Source organism: Oryza sativa, chromosome 2 (genome assembly GCF_034140825.1).
Source record: "Oryza sativa Japonica Group chromosome 2, ASM3414082v1".
Classification (NCBI taxonomy): domain Eukaryota; kingdom Viridiplantae; phylum Streptophyta; class Magnoliopsida; order Poales; family Poaceae; genus Oryza; species Oryza sativa.
Window position 1 is genome coordinate 22,926,511 of NC_089036.1, and position 19,766 is coordinate 22,946,276.

Below are 19,766 nucleotides of genomic sequence, written 5' to 3' on the forward strand. Positions count from 1 at the left end.
GTATTCAGTATTTGCAAACCACAGGTAAAAGCAATGTCTCATGGCATGGGCCGAGCAGATCTAAATGTAGAGATGCCATTGTTGCATTCTAAATGAATGCTTAATGCGTCTTAAGTAGTTTGGAGAAAGAATGACATTACACAGCCGTGTCTGCAGAACGAAAACCTGTACAACACCTTGAGTATCAAGATCTCCATTAATTCATCTACCCTAGGACTAGCAGCTGGGGAAAAAAGATATCCTTTTTGATACCAAAGTGACAAAAACTGGAAAGGAAGCAAATCAACCTAACATTACGATGACCGAAAAGAAAGACGGCAATCAACCTAACATTCTGAAAATATCCTAGGAAAATGTTCAGCATCTGTGCTGACAGTTCTTCTCCTGAAACTCCCCGGTCAATGGAGCAGAGATGATCCACCTTCTGGCTTCTGCTCGTTGCAGCAACGTGACATTATGTTTAGATCCTACAGGATGTTGGGCACTTGACTTGAGAATTTCTCCTGCAATTCCCTTATCTTGGAAGAGAGCTCCACCTTCTGCTCCTTGTAGCTCTGAAGCAGGAAGTCCTTCCCTTCGATAACTTCCTTTAGCTCACCGACCTCCCTCTTGAGCATCTCCACCCTTTCTGCCTCTCCTTTCCTTTTGTCGAGGCCAATAAAATGCAGCTCAGGGTCATCAACACTGCTGCTATCAGCATAGCCATTGGCATGCCCATTGGTGGCACCTGACTGCCAATGCCCAGCCAGCAAAGGTTTATCATGAGAGAGTGCTTCTGCAACACAATGATCTGCAATGATCTTCCTCAGGTGCTGAATCTCTCGCTCAGATTCGAAGAGATCACGGTTAGCGGAATCCAGCTGAGACTGCAAATTGGTGGAATGTGTCTCCTGGATGTTAAGAGAGTTTTTAAGATCAGCAATCTGAGCTTGCATCTCCATGATCATCTCATCACGTTTCTTGAGATGCTGCCTCAGCTTCTGTATAACCTCTTTCTTGCTATAGATGTCAGATCCTGATTCTGAAACACAAGGAGAGCCAGAACTGTTTGAGTACTGAAATGGTTTACGAGGATCCTCAAGTCGATCAGGTGATGATATCCACATGACGCCATTATTCTCTTTGCTTGATTCTGGTCCTGGTATCTTCACAAGTGGAAGGGAGGGTTCCATCTGTTTTGATGCAGGACTTGCAGGTGCCTGCTTTACTCCTACTCCATTGCCTGAAAACCCTGCAAAAAATAGCAAAGAATAAATACTTCCCATATGTTGACAAAGTGCCATGGCAACAAAAAATTAACAAAAAGTTTTTAAACACAATTTACAATGTGGAAACTACAACACAATACAATGTAACTTAGTTATATTAATTCCAGGAACATAAATGTAAGAACAGATAGGAAACATGAAAATTGCTTAATTGTCTGTAAATGCTTCACAGCCAGAAAGACAGGAATAAAGTAAAGCTACACCAGCACTTTCTGTGTATCAAAGTGCTCGATAAGGAAGTAAGAAAATGTGATAATGACAATAGTACTCCACTCATATAAAACATTATCTTCTTTTCTAATTTTCTTTCTCTGTGCATAAACATTCTTCTGTACAGCAGCATAATTATGGTCTTAACTCTTGACTAATGACTACAGCTGGTAACAGACAGTGCAAGATTAGGTCTTAGAGTTATAACAAACTTACATATCAACAGATAATTTCTGTATGAACCAGAAAAATTGAGCAAGTTGCAATTTCTCAACACTGTTATTTAGTTCTCATTTCTGGGGATGTTGTTATTCTACCATTCAAATCGAGCAAGTTGCAATTTTCTCAGCAGTGCTATGTTATCATTTCTGGGTTGTTGTTACTCCAGCATTTTGCACGAAAGCATCTTCGTCAAGAGAATCCTAGTAGACTTAGTTACTCTGTCTGTGATAAGTTCTCAAAAGAACAACGATCAAGTGCGCTTTCATTTCATGGAACTAATCACACTATGAGCTAAAATGAGAGGCAAACCTGATGGTAGTCTGGGCCTCTATAGTACAGATTATAGAAGGTAGCGTGGTTATTTCACGGACGACTAATAACTTTTTCATCCCACTAGTAGTGATTTTGATAAAAACGTGCCTTGGTTTTTGGAAATGTCGAAGAATGATGCTTAAATATTTTTTCCCAACAGTTTGGTGTACAACTCATAATTTTTTTTATGAGTTGAGATCGAGCCTTGAAAGTGAGGGAAGAAGGGTATTCAGCAAGTTTGAAGTGCTGAAACAAAATGTTATGAATGCTGCAGAAAGTATTACGCCTAATGTTTTTCCATTGAAGCTATACAAAGATAATACTGCAAATTATTTTTGAAATGCAAATAGCATATATGCATATCTTATGATACTGTAACTAAGATAGTTTTGCATTTTAACTCTATAAATTGAAGGAAGAGTGATAACAATCAAAACCACATAGGCTGGCAGGTACAGCACACAGTGATAAAAAGGCAATAGATCGTATTAAGTTACAGAAGAAGCACCTGAATTACAATGGTAGCAGCTCAGGTGATCACTAAACCGGTAGAGATTTGAGTGTAACTCACATGTTCCTGGCCTTCTTTGGGCTGCAATTTTGCAAAGTCAGCAGTCAACATTTAAAACAATACAGACAAGGAATCAAGGTTACAACAGCAAATGGAGGCATTAGACCTTTGGAAGTATTACTATTTCGTTGCTTCGCATCAAATAGTTGTTTCAATTTGCACCCAAGTTTAACTGAGAGTGTGCTCAGCAAAACTCCTCCCGCAACAAGAACCCAGTTTGGTCCTCCTTGGACATTATCTGTTTTTCTCGCCTTCTGTATGCTCCTGTTAGTCTTTGACTTCATCCCAGCTTGTACGAACTACCGATCTTCAGCGAACTGTACAAATGCAGTAGCTTGACCTAGAAGACATGTATAAAAACGCAATAAGCACAACAGCTCCCATATCAGTACAGAATTTTCAGTTATAAAGACATTCATAGTAAGAGTTCTAGAAAATGTATGTTCCATAAAAAAGTACAGTTAAAATTGAAACTGAACCATATGACTTCATTGTCCTTGCAAGTTGCAAAAGAAAAAAGATCAAAATGAATCGGTAAATAACATAAAAAATCTGGCTTTCGAAGATAACAGCGACACCTTCATATTCAAGTATACAGAGGAATTATCTTTAGAAACAGTATACCAAGGAAAATGACAGTAACAATACGCTACTACCCCTAAAATGGCTTTGCATTGTGCCTGGCTATTTAGGGTTCAGTTTAGGTTGCCTTCTAAACATCTACACCATGATGATATATATATTCATAGACTAACAAACACTGAACTCACAAAGGAATCAGCTAGAGTTTTTTTTAAAGAAAAAAAAAAGAGAAAAACAACTAGAGTTTATACAATCACGTTGACAATTTTTTTTCTTCTTCTGAAAAGTGAAAATTACAGGTTCTCCCTTTCCCCAGGAGACATGAGAACATAGCGAATTACAGATTCGGTAGATGTAAACCATTTTTCATGGTAGGACAATTCACAGAAGTCCATGAACCACAGGTCTGCGAATCTACCCGAGTTTTCCCTCCCCTCCCCTCCCTCCACGCACCGAGCCGATTGGATTCAACCGGCCTCCGCCGTCCCCCGTCGCCGGGGAGCCACCTTCCACTTTCCCCGGCGACGAGCCAGCTTCACCGATTACCCCGACACAACAAGGACGAGCACACAGAGGCCAAATCGAGGAACACCCCCCCCCCCATACCATACCAGTGAGGAGGTCGGACCAGAGTCGTCGTCGACGGCGGCGGCGCGGCTCCCCGCCCGCTGAAATTCACCGCCGGGGATCGGTGACCCGGGGGGGCATTGCCATCCCCTGCTGCTACGCTTCCGACGGCGGCGGGCACAGCTCCGGCGCCGCCGCGGCGGAGGAGTGGAGAGGGAGAGGAGATGCGAAGGAAGTGGGCAACGGAGAGAGTGGGAAGGAGGAGATTGTGTGTTTGGGAGACTCGGAAAAAAAGGTAAATCCGTTTTTATCCACCCTCTTCTTCTTCACTCCTCTGCTTCTTCTTTTTTTTTTCCCCTTTGGTTATTTTTCGCTTTTACCTTTTCCTTTTTGGAGATTGCTCTGCTCTCTGCTTTGTTTATATTCGCCAAATTCATTTTGTTTGTTTCTTTCTCTCTTTTTTTTTGCGAGAAGAAATTTGTTTTCTTTTTTTCATATTTAGGAATGCATTGGATAATTCCAGTGTCAGTATTGTTGTTGCAAATACTTTGGTCAAGCGGTGGAAAACGACATCGATATAGAATACGGAAAGGACATGATACAAATGATAGCTTTTTCTTAACCCCGTAATGTTGTTGTGTTCTATAAGTACTTTACATAATTTATGCTTTGAAGTACATCTCAATGTCGAAAACATTGTAGTGTTTTAAAAATGCATGCATGTTTGAGCAGGGACGGATCTACGTTACTCAGGCCGGTGTCAGGCGACACCGACGACTTTCGGCAAAACCTATAACAAAATTGCTTATCTATATGTTATAACATTATGATCTAAATATTATTAGTATACTATGGCACCGATAGACACGTTATGACACTAACAAATCGGTTTTCTAGATCCGCCACTGTGTTTGGGCTTAGGGTTTTTCTTATAAACCGATGACACATGGCAAGAGTAATTTCAAGCTAAGACTTTAAAGCATCCACAGTGAAAACCATCCTAAGAGTATCCTTAGAGAGAGAGCGTGTGCTATGTAGGATGATGCCACAAGTCGAAATACTACTCTTCTTACGATGCATAGTATATTCTCTCTCGAGTACGCGACACAACCATCACCTCCACCCTCGGATGTGTCATCCTTGCCGCAAGTCCCTCCTCCTCTATGGCCGTCGTAGCCCTCTCCTTTCGCATCCCTAGTGAACTCGAGCGCAACGGCAAAAGGGTTCGACGCTGGAAGGCGGGGATGCCACCACTGCTGTTGCTCCTACGCAGGTGTGATGATGATGAGAAGGCCACGAAGAAAGAGGCAATGGAGAGGGAGTAGGTGGTCTTAATCTCGAGGGCAGTATGCTAGTGGTGGCGCACAACCAACAATGGTAGTTGCAGGTGTAGGTCATCATGGGAATAGGAGGAGTTTTCGAGTGCCTCGCTGTCGCCGGATGCCTTAGAGCACCAACATCCTAAAATCGATATGTGTCGTTGTTTCCTGCTTTTCTAGCGGGTCCACCACATTTCGATCCAACTCCATCTCTAAATGTGTATCACATATTGACATGTTTAGACATGGACGGGTATCATTTGGTATCAGACCTAATATTATCCTATCCAGACGGGATATTGCAGTATATCAGTTAGATATTATAATCTTGTAAAAATACTCACTACGCACTAGTACTACTTTTGCTCAAATGCAACATTTATCTATATATCTATATTCTTGACTTGCTAAAAATATTGATGTCTTACTGTCCCTTAGCCCTATAGAAAACCTTTTAAAACACGAACCAATCCAGTGTTCTAGGAGTAGTATTTACCAAAGCAATATCCATCAATGTGCTCTGCTATATGGTTTAAACTCATATTATCTAAAATAAATAAATAAAAACTAGGGGTAAAACCTTCCACGCTTGTAATTGAATATACCGTATACAGACAGCCAACAAATAATCCAGAGCCATAATCACCCATTTCACCAACACAGCCATACTACAAGATTTGAGCAGTCAATTAAGTTGGAGGTCCACATTAACCCTCTGGTAGGCCAGTACAATAGGGGGACCAAAAGCATTTACTCGTGTACTGTGGAACAGTACCTCACACTCGCACAGCCTACTGCCTCCGGATTGGGAGCTCGTACCGTACGTACCGACGTCGAGCGATTTTACTCTTCCGACCCCGTGGGCCCGCCCTGACAGTGACCGTTGTTTGTTCTCCTTGGGAGCTTGGGGGCGACGACGACCGTGCCTTTGGCTGCCTCCGCCCCGGCTGAGCTGGCGACCTGACGTGGACAGCAGCAGTGGCTTTAGCCCACACGCGTGGCCGGCGGTGAGACGCTGACACGTCGGCAGATAGCTTTCTGGGCCCAACTGTCAATTAATATAAAAGCCAACCTAATAATCCATTTATACAATTAGTTATTGGTTGTAGATAAATATTGCATCATTAATATCTAATCTACCTATCTCTCACATAGATTATTAAGCACATGCTGCAGCTAGTTATAAATCTATAGCCCGTTTTTCTTGCCCCCCCCCACCAATAAGTACGAATATAACGTGGCAACTTGTACAACCTATTTGCATCATCTTGTTATACCTGCTCGTCACCTTATTGTACCGGCTCTCACAGACGTGTCTCCAACAAACTAGGATTCTCCTGCTTCACAGTCACATGACCCACAGGCCACAGTCACCATGATTATAAGATTAGAGTAACCTGGTCCGTATCAGGAGTACTCCATGATAAGAGCATATTGATTGACACCTACACTTCCCCATGCCTTTTTATCACAAAGCTTTTTCTTCAAAGTTTTATTAAAGTGTGGCTATGAGTTTGCTAGCCACAAAATTTAACAAATAAATACTCCGTGCTCAGTGACAGTTCTGAGGGTGATCCAGGTGATCCCTTGATCACCATCAATTTTGGTCCCGAAGGACTCCCTCCTTCAAATCCAGCCAATTTCACTTTATATGAAACGGCGGATTCAAAAATTTTCATGAGTCTGGACAAGTCTAACAACAAATAAGGTATACACAAACCTATAATAGATAACTTTAGTATGAACATTTGCTTTAAAAGTTTGTGTTGAGCGTGTTTGCTGCTTTACTAGTTGCATTGTACTGCCATACCGGTGAGTAAGAAAGATTATTGCTAAGGTAATTAGGCACTAATTTACTGGTGAATTGCTGCATGTAGCTGGTAGAGCCCGGGCCATTGCCCGTGCAAGCCGGGCCTTGGCTCCGCCACTGTTTATATGCATGGCTTAATGACTATATATGTTGTAATTTTTACAAAGCTCAAATGCTAATTTTAGTGGATTTGTAATATTATGAGGTACTATATGCTATATTTGTATCATACTTCTAAGTAAATACGTTAGAGAATTTTGAGCATGGAGTAGAATCACCCAACGAGAAATTCCTAAAGCTGCCACTACGTCCGTGATTTATCCCCAGAAGTTGGATTTCTCAGGAACGGAGAGAGTATGTCTAAGATCGGTGGAGCAGAAGTGTGATCAACCACGGTTATGACAATAAATCAAACACCCACCAAACAAAGTGTAACATGCTTATATTCCCTCAATTTCATATTATAAGTCATTTTGATTTTTTTCCACTTTTTTAAGTTTGAGAAAAATATAATAATATTTCCAACACAAAACAAATATATTATTAAAATATATTCAATGTTAAACTTAATGAAACTAATTAGGTGTTGTAGATATGTTGCTAAGTTTTTCTATAAATTTGATCAAACCTAAAGAAGTTTGACTTTAAAAAATCAAAACAACTTATAATATATGAAACAAAGTAAGTATTCCCTCCGTCCCATAATATAAAGGATTTTGAGTTTTTATTTGCAACGTTTGACTACTCGTTTTATTCAAATTTTTTTTGCAAATATAAAAAATGAAAAGTTATACTTAAAGTACCATGGATGATAAAGTAAGTCATAAATAAAATAAATAATAATTTCAAATTTTTTTTAAATAAGACGAATGGTTAAACGTTGCAAACAAAAACTTAAAATATTATATTATGAGACGGATGGAGTAACATTTAGTGTGACAAAATGTGGCACCTCCATGTGCTCAGCTATGGCTGCAGCGTGGCTTTGGTTTATAACGCTGTCTTTCCTATCTGGCTGGGCCATACATTCAGCCTGAAAGCCCGATTGTGAGCCCACGTCCGTGACAGCCTGTCAGACGCCGATCGAGGCTTTGTGCATTTCGCTGTTTTGAGTGGGCCAGGGAATCTTGGCCGTCCGTTAATAGATTCCTTTCTTTCCCAGATTGTGACCTGGCACCATCCAGATGGATTATTCATCAGTACATAAATGTACTAAGATGGAATGCACAAGTGAGCATATATGACAGAATAACACATACCGATACCATATAGTAACTATACAAGTAGTGCCATATGCATCCTATGTGTCGGTCTTGAACATAAGAAATGAGACTTCTGTAGATTGTCACTATGCTCTAGTCAGCTACTCCCTCCGTCCCAAAAAAAAAAAAAGACAAACCCTGGTTTCCGTGCCCAATGTTTGACCATCCGTCTTATTTGAAAAAATTATAAAAAAAATTAAAAAGACAAGTCATGCACAAAGTATTAATCATGTTTTATCATCCAACAACAATAAAAATACGAATTATAAAAAAATTTCATATAAGACAGACAGTCAAAGTTGGACACGTAAATCCAGGGTTTGTCTTTTTTTTTTGGAACGGAGGGAGTATCCCGTTGCTTCCAGACATCAAATCAAGCGATATAACAGTACTGATATCGTAGCATCAACTCATGATTTCCTTTTACAGCGCCAACGTAATGCAAATATTATTCGAGTTGCGCGTACACACCTTCAAGATTGCTGCTTATTTCAATATTACTGGCAGTGCAAACAAGTTAGTAGCCGACCAGATTAGTTCCTTCTCTTGGAACATTTTGTCAGTCAATTACAGATAAATCTACCTATATTGCACATGGAATTAGAACTGAAGATTCATTATGCAAAAGTTGAAAGAGGCTTACCAGTAATTCCTATGTTGATGATTTATTGAAACTGATCGCTGAGTGCATTTCCAAATCTTTCGGCCCTTCCATATATTTTACTGGCAACAATACTTGCCACCCAAAAAAATCAGATCACTCATCGGTTCAACAACCAGCATCAGAAATTGTGCCACACAGTAACTCAGAAGATCCGTGACAAAATCGTCGAATCAAACTTGGCAACCTCTCTTCAGATCAATAAAATAATAAAGTAGCGAAGCCTGCCATAGCGGTATGGGACTTTTGGCTCCTACAAATCTGTAAACACTATCTGTCGACCTGATATAGTACAGGCACACACACAATCTGGATTCAAATGCTTTGCGCTCATATCAGTCTTCAAAAATCTGATAATCACTGCTCTACAAAGAAAAGGAACACGGTATTATTAGCTTTATGATCTTTTGGTGATATCCTTTTTCTATTAAGCTTCAAACTCAAGTTATCTTTCGAGTACAGCGCTACAGCTTTATCAAAAGGGATGTTTCTGCTCAGAAAATCTGTACACTACGCATGGAAAAGGAAATCCAAGGAATGGTCTAGAGAACTCAAGGAACATATAACAAAACAAAGCCATTTTTTTCAAGAAATCACGGAATTCATCATTTTTCCTGACGGCCTATCAATTTAGTGATACATTTATGAATGCTTTCTCTGAACACCTCAGATATATGTCAATGTTTGTTTCCCTTGATAACCCAAGCAATTAACTAACCTTGCCAAGTACAGCAAGTTGTTTTGTATAGCTCAAAAATCTTCCTTTGCCAAGAAAAATAGTTCACATGGGTAAATGTCAAAGTTATACTCTATGGACCTTATTTGTGGATATCCAGACACAATGTTCCAAAAAAAAAAACAAAGAATTGTCAACATATAGCATCAAGTCGTTATATGTGCTTCCACCATTATCTAGAGTTCTTTTATTTTCTTAGTTCAGGAGCTACGGATTCTCATGTGGTGCCATACATTATTCAGTGAACACACTGAAGGCTAGAGAATTTAGTATCAATTCAGTAAGTAAAGTTAAGGTTAGTATTGATCAGGTGGAATGCGGAATTTTATATTTGTACACTTCGGTCAAAAGCTTTATGGGAAGCAACACATATAGTCATGTACTGAGAGTAACAAATAAATAGCAAAGTCATAATACCAAGAACCAGTTTTGTACCTTCCAGAGAGCAAATAGAGCGTGAACTCATTTTGTGTGTGAGAGAGTATGTTGGATGATCCATTTCACATCACTTGGTGCACCTTGTGCTTGAACAGCACCTAATGAGATGCCAGTTTGCACAGCTGATGGGGATTTCGCTTCGAGTGATGAATGAGACTTGTGTGGCATATTATTCCCTGTCAGGTAATTCCTCAGTCAGCATTGCATAGGTTTGATGACTTGGTCTGCAGTTCATACGCTCTAACATGATAATCATTTCACGGGATATATCTGAGTGACCTTTTTTTATCAGGCCATCAATAATCACTTTCCACACAATCTCATCGGGACTATAGTCTTTCCATCTAGAATTCATGAATATTTCTTTAGCCTTATCTGTTTGTCCTTCACAAATAAGCCCAGAAAGCAGATGTTGGTAGGACATCAACTGTGGTATAAAACCATGTTGAATCATAGAGCAAACCAACACCCATGCATCCAAATACCTTTTGGATTTGCAAAAACAAGTAACGAGAGCAGTATAGATGTCTTCATTCAGAGATATACTATCTTCTTTCATAAGAGAAACTAACGATGTCGCCTCTTCCGTTCTTCCATCTTCAGAAAACCCCTCTAGAATGGAAGAATAAGTTCCTGAATTAGGAAGAAATTCGTTCTTCTTCATTACATCAAACAACCCAAAGACATCAGTAAGCTCTATGGCTTTCCACACACCAGCTGGGGTCAAAGGCAACACATCCTCCACTAATCTCATGCGTACAAGATGTCTAAGCAAGATAAAATAAGTAAACTGGTTTGGCACAGAAGCAACACTTGTCATTTGTTTCAAGATTGAGACTGCATGATCTGTCTGTCCAATACTTGCATGTCCATCCATCAGAGTATTGTATGCCATTGTATCTACAGTGACCCCATTTTTGCTCATCTCCATCAAAACATTTTCTGCTTCATTTAGTCTTCCTTCAATGCAGTAAGCACGCATAGACGTTGTATAAGTGACTACATCAGGATTGCAACCTGATGAAACCATTTCGCCCCAGGTTCTCGCAACCAATCCATAGTTTCTCTCCTTTAAAAGCTTATGAATCACAATTGTATAATTGACTGTTGAGGGCTTCACATCCTTTTGTAGCATCTCCCCTATAAAGGACAGACCTTCTTGTGACCCCTTCATCTTGCATAGGTGTTCAATAAATGAACTGTATGTGTAAGTATCGGGTGTGCAACCTGCAGAAACCATCTTTTCCAAAAATTTCCATGCAATATCAGCTTTACCAGACTTGCATAACCCATTTATCAAGGAATTGAATGTCACGGCATTAGGTTTTATGCCTCTAGTTTCTAGACTATCAAAAAGGGAGCAAGCTTGATCAGTTCTTCCATCCTTGCAGAGAGCATTGATCAACGCATTATATGTGTACTGATCAGCAATTAAACCATCTCCTTCCATCAAACGTAGCAATCGGAAAGCACTCTCTATATGTCCATCAATGCATTGGCCCCGAATCAACAAATTATATGTCACAGCATCTGGGTTGACTCCACATGCTCTCATCTTGTTCAACAAAGTCATCGCCTTGTGCACCTTTCCTTCATTACAGAACCCTTGGACCAATGCATTATATGTCCACACATTTGGCTTGCACCCCCTCAACTTCATCAACTCCAACACCCTCAATGCATCGCTCATCCTTCCCTCCTTACAATATGCATTTATCACCGCAGTGCATGTCACAACACACGGTGCCAATCCCTTTTCAAACATCTCCTGAAGCATTTCCTCAGCCTCCTTGGCCTTACGCTCCCTACACCGGAAATCAACCACAGCTGCATAAGCACGGGTGCTTGGCCGCCACCCCAATTCCTTCATCCTACGCAGCATGAGAAGCCCCTCCTCCCCCCGCTCCGCATTACACAACCCCTTCACTAAGGCTGCATACATGTGCATGTCTGGCTGGTCCATCTCCCCGAACAACTCCACTGCCTCGTCAATCCTCCCCGCCTCACAAAGCCCCTCAATCAGCGTGGCGTAAGAGACCACGTCCTGGGCGAACCCTCTCAGGGGCATTTTGTCGAACAGGTCGCGGGCAACGTCGACCTGGTTGGTGCGGCAATACCCGACGATGAGGGAGTTGAACGTGTAGGCGTCGGGGCGCCAGCCGGAGCGGACCATGAGGCTGAGGTACCGCAGGGCGCGGGCGAGGTCGGCGCGGCGGCAGAGGGAGCGGATGACGGCGTTGTAGGTGGGGGCTGTCGGCGCCGGCGGGGCGTGGCGGTGCATGTGGGCGAAGAGGCGGAGGGCGAGCGGCGCGAGGGCGAAGCGGGAGAGGTGGGCGAGGAGGGAGGCGAAGGGGCGGTCGAAGAGCGGGCGGAGCGGCGGGGGCGAGAGGGAGTGGAGGCGGAGGACGACCGGGAGCGCGACGGCGAGGAGGTGGCGGGACGGCGCGGCCACCCTGGCCGCCGCGGCGGCGAGGCGGACGGGGAGCGGGACGGGGAGCGACTCCGGCAGGGACGGCGTGAGCAGGGCAGGGAGGCGGGGCAGGGAAGGGTTGAGGAACCAGTCGGGCGAGGTGAGGACGGCGGCGAGGTGGGCGAGGAGCGCCGCCGGGTTGGTGGAGCGCGGCAAGGCTGGAGACGAGCCCATGGGAGACGTTCCTGGGTACGCGCGAGCCGGGGGACGCGGCGGCGGCGGTGGCGTCGCCCGCATGTTGGCAATCGGCGGCGAGCTCACTGCGCCGCCGCCATTGCTGGGGGATCTCGGCTCTGCTCCTTTGCCAGGAGCCGGGTTGACGGCTTGACGCTGCCCCTGCTTCGAGATTTGCGCAAGGAACACCACCAACGGAAGCGATTTTCAGATTCCAATTTCGGGAGCAACTATTTTCTGCCGAGATTCATATAAAAATGTGTCACATTCCTTTGTAGATTTATTTTTAAAAAATGGATAGAGTTTTGATTTTAAACCTGGTATAAATTAATGTATTACATGAAGCAACGATGTAAAGTACTGTATGAATTACGAATGGAGGTTCTATAAAAAAAAAATATGTAGCGCAAACTTCATATGTATTACAAATATAGAAACTATCGTAGGACAAAGAAATGAGCACTTGACATTTGCCCAATCCATTTCTATATCCTACGTATTTCAAGTTTACGCTACATTTTATGTGAAGTGAGCATAACTCAATCGGTTATTTTTCTTGTGGTGAAACCAACCCACATGGTACTTGCATTTATAGCTAATTATTCTTTCAGTAGTATGCGATGTACCTATCTGTGTGTATACGCTCATAGAGGTGAGTGCACGCGCGTTACGGAAAATACTTTGGGATCTAGAAATGGACACCTAAGATTTAGCTACGTCACCAATAATTGTTTCCTCGGTTGTGTTTGAGACGAGAGGAAAAAAAGAATATGGAGAATATATGTAAAACGACGTGAGTTATTAACACATGATTAATTGAGTATTACTTCCTCCTTTTCACAATATAAGTCATTCTAGCATTTCTCACATTCATATTGATGTTAATGAATCTAGATAGAATGTGGGAAATGCTAGAATGACTTCCATTCTGAAACGGAGGGAGTAACTCATTTAAATTTTTTTAAAAAGTAATATGATCATTTAAAGCAACTTTTCTATATAATTTTTTTTAAAGAACACCCTGTTTAATAGGTAAGAAAGCGTGGGCACGGATAACGATATAATTCTTCTCTCAATCCGTACTCTCTCCTCTTATTACGGCAGACGATCCGGATCCCTCTTTCTTGCTTGTTTCTGACAAGTGGACCAATAAAATTATTTATTCGTCAGAACCGGTTGCTTCTTCTGAAATGTCTTTTTCTTAGAGCCTCGTGTTAGTTTCTCTACTACTATCTCCGTACCAAAATAAGTGCAGCTATTAGTTTCCACGCTCAACTTTGATCGTCCGTCTTATTTAAAATTTTTTTATAATTAGCATTTTTGTTGTTATGAGATAATAAAATATAAATAGTATTTTACTCGTGACTTATGTTTTTAATTTTTTTTTAAAAAATTTTAAATAAAACGAATGATCAAAGTACAATATTTAGGACGGAGGGAGTACAATATTTGAGACTGGTTTTATGTTCATTCTCTCTCTAGTACCAATCCAAAGCATACAAATGCAGAAAAAAAAAAGGCGCTCTTCCAGTTTGCATGGATGTTCTGTGATAGACAGAATGAATATTGTGATATCAATGGTTAAATCTAGTTTCAGTTAATAAGTACATTCGAGATTCTAGTCCCAGTATTTTCCCTTGATCAAATATTCCTCAAACACTAACAGCCCATAGTAACGATCTAATCGTCCATATTCATGATGCTCTGGCACATTTCAGGAACCAATAGGACATCAGAATCGATCTCTTACGAAGGCACACATGAAATACCTTTTCCTCTTGCATTCTACTAGTAGTTACCTTTAAATGTCCAAATGTAATGATAACAGTGATATCTGCACCGAATCATCAACCAAACAAGTGATGACAAACTTCTGTAGTACTAATTCCAGTCATTACACGCTCAAGTCAAACAACCAACCCTTGGGAAAATTAGGATTGCCAGAAGACCAGATTGACCAGTCCAGCGGTTTCTTCTATAATTTTATAGGAGCTTTGCTCTAGAGTGGCAGCAAGGAATGAGAAGCAGTTGATCAAGATGGAAGTAAACAGAAGCAAACAGAGCGTCATATTACACACCCTTTGACAGAATAAATCCAGCATTCCGGTACACCGTACTAGTCCAACATGTAAGGCCTACAAAACTAAATTCAGAGGGTGCTGGCATGCCAGAATTCTGTCACTGGTACAGTTCGCGCCATGGTTCCTGAAAGACGGGTGATTTTTCGATCCCCCTCTGAAGAACGGTTTCTTTGCTGAATTCCAAGTTGATGTGCTTAGCCAAGTGATCACCTACACACTGCAGCACCTGAAGCACAACAGGTAGGGGTCGGGGTGAGCCAACAAATGCAAGTATAAAAACTGCAGATATATTTTGAAGATAGTGGCAACAGGTACAGAGAAGTTGAAGTTCCTGGGTGGGAGTGTGGGGCAGACAAAATTACGCAAGAATCCTTATATAATTACCAAAAGACTAGCTCCTTGCCTCCTTCACAGAATCACAGTTGCTCGAAACTAAAAAACTATTTCCTTTTCCTACATAATTTTTACTGTCATGTATATTGCTTAATATTGCAGACTTACATCATGAAATGGAAGTGCTGAAAGTTCAGATCTCTAACCATTATAATATTATTTCCGACATCATGATGATATACATACAATTATTTGGAAACATCATGGTTTCTGGATTTCTATTTGGAAAGAAGAGGACATAGAGCACATTTTCCTATTACTGGACACATATTTTATAGTTCAACTTCAATCTTGGTTCTAACATAATATTTTCAAGATACCAAGTCTACAGGTTAACCTTTTCTCATTTACTATATTACCATAAAATTGACTTCAAGCTTAGCCATTAAAACTGTAGTAGTTTCCTATTCTGCACTTATCTTCATTTAGAACAAGAGAAAGAAGAAATAAACTGCAAAGCAAAATTCAATTGGAACTCAGCAGTCAGTGAGTATGTACCTCAAGGTCCACATCTGTAGAGCTTTTTCCTTGGTGCTGCCCACCGGATGCAAAAAGAATAACTGTCGGTATATTCAACACACGTACCATTTCCAGCAAACAGAGTATTGGCTCACTTCGCACTTGTAAAGATTGAGGAAGTTTAGTAGTTCCGTCAACTAACATCTGAGTAAACTCAGTTGTTGCTCCTATTTCAGCACCATGGAGTGTAGCTAACTGTCCTGTTTTTGCTCCATGATAATAGTTTGGCGATCTTGTCATAAATGGGACAATGAGGGTTGGCTGAGTGGATGGAGCTTCCGAAGAAACCAATGCTAAAATCTCATTCATAGCACATGCTGCAACAGGAGGCTTATAGTCTGGTAGGACAAAAAAGGACACCTGGCAAAAGTTAACAGAAATTAAATATATCAGAAAGAAATGAACACTCCCAAGTAATAATAAAAAGAAATAGGTAAAAAACTATATATAGTTGGTCAGCCAGTCATTCAGTATCTATTGGTCATCAAAGAACTGCAGAACTGTATAAAGTGACATTGAAAGAGAGAGTGCATGACAACAGTTCTACGACCTTACAATTGCATAATGTGAAAACTGCAAAAGCTATCAGGTGCCAGCTGACTAGCAGTTAACCATAAGACATGAAAATTAACCTTTCCTAACAGGGCAAAGCAACATGAAATCAATAGATCTAGGGCACAAGGTAAACCTGCCCATCTGAAAAAATTATGACAACCAGTAAATCACAAAAAAGTAGCCTTTTGCACTGGATTGCCTCAGGTTGTTCCACCATAATATGAGGTACCATTTAATCAACTGTAAAATATGTAATTTTTGCGCTGACCAAATGCAACAAGATAATTTAGAGCGCTACATCCATAACCATGAAAACAGAAGTGTCTATTCTATGTTTGCTAGACAGGAAGTACAAAGATCTTCACCGACAGAAATAAGCCCAGTATACATGAACGCATGCTTATATAAGTCAGTTCAAAATGAAGGGTAATAGGCTCGCAGCAATCAAAAGAGTGACAACTGACAAATACAACTCAGGCTTCATATATCAAGTGCTCAAACTGAATCATGATGAATTGATGATAATCAGTTCCAAAAACTCAGATACAACACATATGTTCATACTGAAACCATCAGTTCTCTCTTCCTCGGCAACAAAGTTTTCTGTGCCTCCAAAACACACTCGCCAGTAAGTTGATTGGTGCATACCACATCAAACCCCAAGACGCAAGATTTACTAAGTGACTAAACCATATCGTAAGAGTAAGTTATAGTATTCACGCATTTCAGTAAAATTGCGACATATAGGCCGTTTTGGTTTGAAGCCTACCAAAGTTGTTGTAGGGCAAGAATTGGCATCAAACAAAACAACCCATAGATTAGCATTATAGATCGGCAAATTTTGGTTCCAATCCAAATGGCCACATAGTACCAATTGAAGCTACCATTTATAACTGGTAGGGCAAGAATCGGCATCAAACAAAACAACCCTATATCTTTCGGTTCACTGACATTGCTCCAAAACTTCTAACTATAATAATCATAAAACCAAACGAAAATATCCTAGTATGCAGCCAAACAGAGGCTAATCTGCCAGCTCAACACAGTACATTTGTGCACGATAACTAATTTCCCCCTACAATTGCTTATTCCAGGAACCGTGTGGTTCATTCCCCCAAAAGAAAATGCTTTCCATTTAGCTCAAGCAGCTAATTGTTGATCCAAAACCTTCACACCACGCGAATTGGATCTATCAGACGGGGCCAAAAGCCAAAAAGGGACGCTTACCTGCGGATCGCCACTAGAATCGGAGAAGTTCACGAGCTCGCCGGAGGCCTTCTCCCCGTCGAGGCCGTACTTGGCGAGGGGGAGCTCCAGGGGCGTGGATTCCCTGCAAAAGCATCCAGCGACGACGGGTCAGCTACCGTAAGGCGCTGGATTTTGGTCCTTTTGTGGAGAGAGAGAGAGAGAGAGAGAGAGAGAGAGAGAGAGGCTAGGGTTTTAGAGGGGGGACCTCGTGAGCCCCGGCGTTGGGCGGAGCGCGTCGGCGAGGGCGGCGCCGTAGCCGGCGGCGTCGCGGACGAGGACGAGGACCTTGGGTGCCACCCGCATGGCCGCCGGTCGCCGGTCGCCGCCGCCGCCGCCGCGAATGATCGGAGGGAGAGAGGAGAGGGGAGGGAATTAGCGGTTGAGCACGCGAAGAGCCAGAGATAGAGGGTAGAACGGTAATAACGAGGGAATTCGTTAGAAGTTTAGAAGTCCATCCAATTATTTGTAGTCTCTTCAAATTTGAATTCGTAGTAGTATTTGGTATCCGTGTCTGAAAAAAATTCAGATTCTTGATTGTTTTTTATTCATCTTATATTTTACAGCATATAAAAGTTTCTTGGATTTGTTCACGTCACCGTGAACAAAATTGGTTATGAAACGTATGAATTTAGGGCCCTTTGAATCGCAGGATTGAGAAAACGTATGAATAGGAAAAACGTAGGATTTTGATAGAAATGTAAGTGTAAAATAGAGGATTGCAAAACGCAGGAAAAACACAGGAATGACCGTTTGATTAAACCACATGAAAAATACAGGAATTGGATGAGAGATAGACTCAAAGGAAAGTTAGCAAGAGGTTGAAGCTCTTGCTAAATTTTCTCCAAAATCTCTATAGGATTGTCCATTCCATAGGAATTTCAAAGTATTGGATAGGATTCAATTCTTTGTTTCAAAGGGCTTCATAAGAAATTTTCCTAAAATCCTATAGGAAATTTCTATATTTTTCCTCCAAAACAAAGAGGCCCTTAGGTTTTTATGATTGGAGTATAAAAGTTACTCCCATGAAAGATACGCTTATGGCAGTATATATAATAAGTTGTGTTACTGTGATGAGCACAGCAATATGCAAATAGTTCAATTTGAAAATGAAAATGTAACAACAGAGGAAGAGATCATGCTCATCAAACATTAAGATCAAACGGTTGTATTATTGGCTTTGAATGTAATCACGACCATCCTCAAAATTTGCTTCTCTTAACACCTAACTAGCATGGTGGCCCGCGCAGATTGCGCGGCTAGCATCATTATATTTTTCTCATATAATAGCATATATGTTTTCTCATTATATTATTCAAATATATTAAAATAACATCATAATTTTAAATTTTTCAATAACTTTACGAAACTACAAATGTGTAATATTCATATTGTATTTTACATATGTGTTAGTTATTAATTATTTTTAATATCAAATTTTAGTTATTTGTAAATTATATATATTCCTATATGGACTCTAGACTCATCTTTTAATATATTTTTTTAATTCCGAATTTTCTGTAAATTGTATTTCTATATAGACTCTAGGCTCTTCTTCCAATATTATTTATTTTTATTTCTGAATTTTTATTATTTCTAATTGTATTTCTATGTGGACTCTAAACTCATCTTTCAATATTCTTTAATTTTTAATTTCGAATTTCAGTTACTTCTAATTATATTCCTATATTGACTTTAAACTCTTCTTCCCATGTTTTTCTTAATTTCGAATTTTAGTTATTTGTAAATTGTATTTTTATACGGACTAAAACTCTACTTTTAATTTTATTATGTTTATTCCGAATTTTACTTAGTTTTAAATTCCTATATGGACTCTATACTCTATTTCTAATATTCATTATTTTTTAATTCCGAATTTCTATATTTTTCTTAATTGTATTTATATATGGACTCTATACTCTACTTCTAATATTCCTTATTTTTAATTCCGAATTTCAGTTATTTCCTAATTGTATTTCTATATGGAGTCTAGTCTCCTCTTCTAATATTCCTTATTTTTTAATTCCGAATTTCAACTATTTCTAAATTGTATTTCTATATGGACTCTAGTCTCCTCTTCTAATATTCCTTATTTTTCAATTCCGAATTTCAGCTATTTCTAAATTGTATTTCTATATGGACTCTGCTTTTTCTTTTTCTCCGATTAATGTGACAATTTCTAGGCCATGAGAGCGAACGTGGAGGCTCATTTTTCTATTCCTTTAATAATATAATAGATTGAAACATAGGGTTTATATTGGCTTCCTAATTAGTGAGGATAAGTTACTATTGGTTGAATTTAGCGAATAGTCGGGGGCGTGGAGTCATGGGCGAATGACTTCATTCGTCGGAGTTTAAATTCTGGTACCCA

At 40.4% G+C, this 19,766-nt stretch overlaps 3 protein-coding genes across 4 annotated transcripts; all 3 read right to left on the reverse strand.

Moving 5' to 3' along the window:
- Positions 1-57: 57 nt before the first annotated feature.
- On the reverse strand, positions 58-3,976 carry LOC4329792 (uncharacterized). 2 transcript variants are annotated; one of them, XM_015770901.3, is made up of 4 exons: positions 3,777-3,976; positions 2,705-2,923; positions 2,521-2,604; positions 58-1,231 (listed from the first exon to the last, which is right to left on the reverse strand). In XM_015770901.3, exons 2-4 carry the CDS (start codon positions 2,865-2,867, stop codon positions 468-470), a joined length of 1,011 nt encoding a protein of 336 aa, XP_015626387.1. In that variant the 5' UTR covers positions 2,868-2,923; positions 3,777-3,976; the 3' UTR covers positions 58-467. The 2 variants fall into 2 exon arrangements, with proteins under 2 accessions (XP_015626387.1, XP_015626386.1); XM_015770900.3 differs by having other exon boundaries at positions 2,690-2,923.
- Positions 3,977-7,694: 3,718 nt separating this feature from the next.
- LOC4329793 (pentatricopeptide repeat-containing protein At5g65560) lies at positions 7,695-12,782 on the reverse strand. Its single transcript, XM_066307502.1, has 3 exons — positions 9,956-12,782; positions 8,767-9,149; positions 7,695-8,031 (listed from the first exon to the last, which is right to left on the reverse strand). The coding sequence occupies exon 1, from the start codon at positions 12,663-12,665 to the stop codon at positions 10,128-10,130; it is 2,538 nt and encodes an 845-aa protein (XP_066163599.1). The 5' UTR covers positions 12,666-12,782; the 3' UTR covers positions 7,695-8,031; positions 8,767-9,149; positions 9,956-10,127.
- Positions 12,783-14,437: 1,655 nt separating this feature from the next.
- On the reverse strand, positions 14,438-17,787 carry LOC4329794 (uncharacterized). Its single transcript, XM_015767380.3, has 4 exons — positions 17,604-17,787; positions 17,378-17,480; positions 15,575-15,955; positions 14,438-14,909 (listed from the first exon to the last, which is right to left on the reverse strand). Exons 1-4 carry the CDS (start codon positions 17,699-17,701, stop codon positions 14,781-14,783), a joined length of 711 nt encoding a protein of 236 aa, XP_015622866.1. The 5' UTR covers positions 17,702-17,787; the 3' UTR covers positions 14,438-14,780.
- Between the last annotated feature and the right edge of the window lie 1,979 nt (positions 17,788-19,766).

Coding starts and splice junctions, on each gene's coding strand:
- LOC4329793 (XM_066307502.1), bottom strand. CDS start 12,665: ATGCGGGCGACGCCACCGCCGCCGCCGCGTCCCCCGGCTCGCGCGTAC.
- LOC4329794 (XM_015767380.3), bottom strand. CDS start 17,701: ATGCGGGTGGCACCCAAGGTCCTCGTCCTCGTCCGCGACGCCGCCGGC. Junction 15,956..17,377: donor ATTCTAGTGGCGATCCGCAG/GTAAGCGTCCCT, acceptor AACTTTTGCCAG/GTGTCCTTTTTTGTCCTACC. Junction 14,910..15,574: donor CTACAGATGTGGACCTTGAG/GTACATACTCAC, acceptor GTTGTGCTTCAG/GTGCTGCAGTGTGTAGGTGA.
- LOC4329792 (XM_015770900.3), bottom strand. CDS start 2,867: ATGAAGTCAAAGACTAACAGGAGCATACAGAAGGCGAGAAAAACAGAT. Junction 2,605..2,689: donor AAATAGTAATACTTCCAAAG/GTCTAATGCCTC, acceptor GCAAAATTGCAG/CCCAAAGAAGGCCAGGAACA. Junction 1,232..2,520: donor CTGCTACCATTGTAATTCAG/GTGCTTCTTCTG, acceptor TATTTTTTGCAG/GGTTTTCAGGCAATGGAGTA.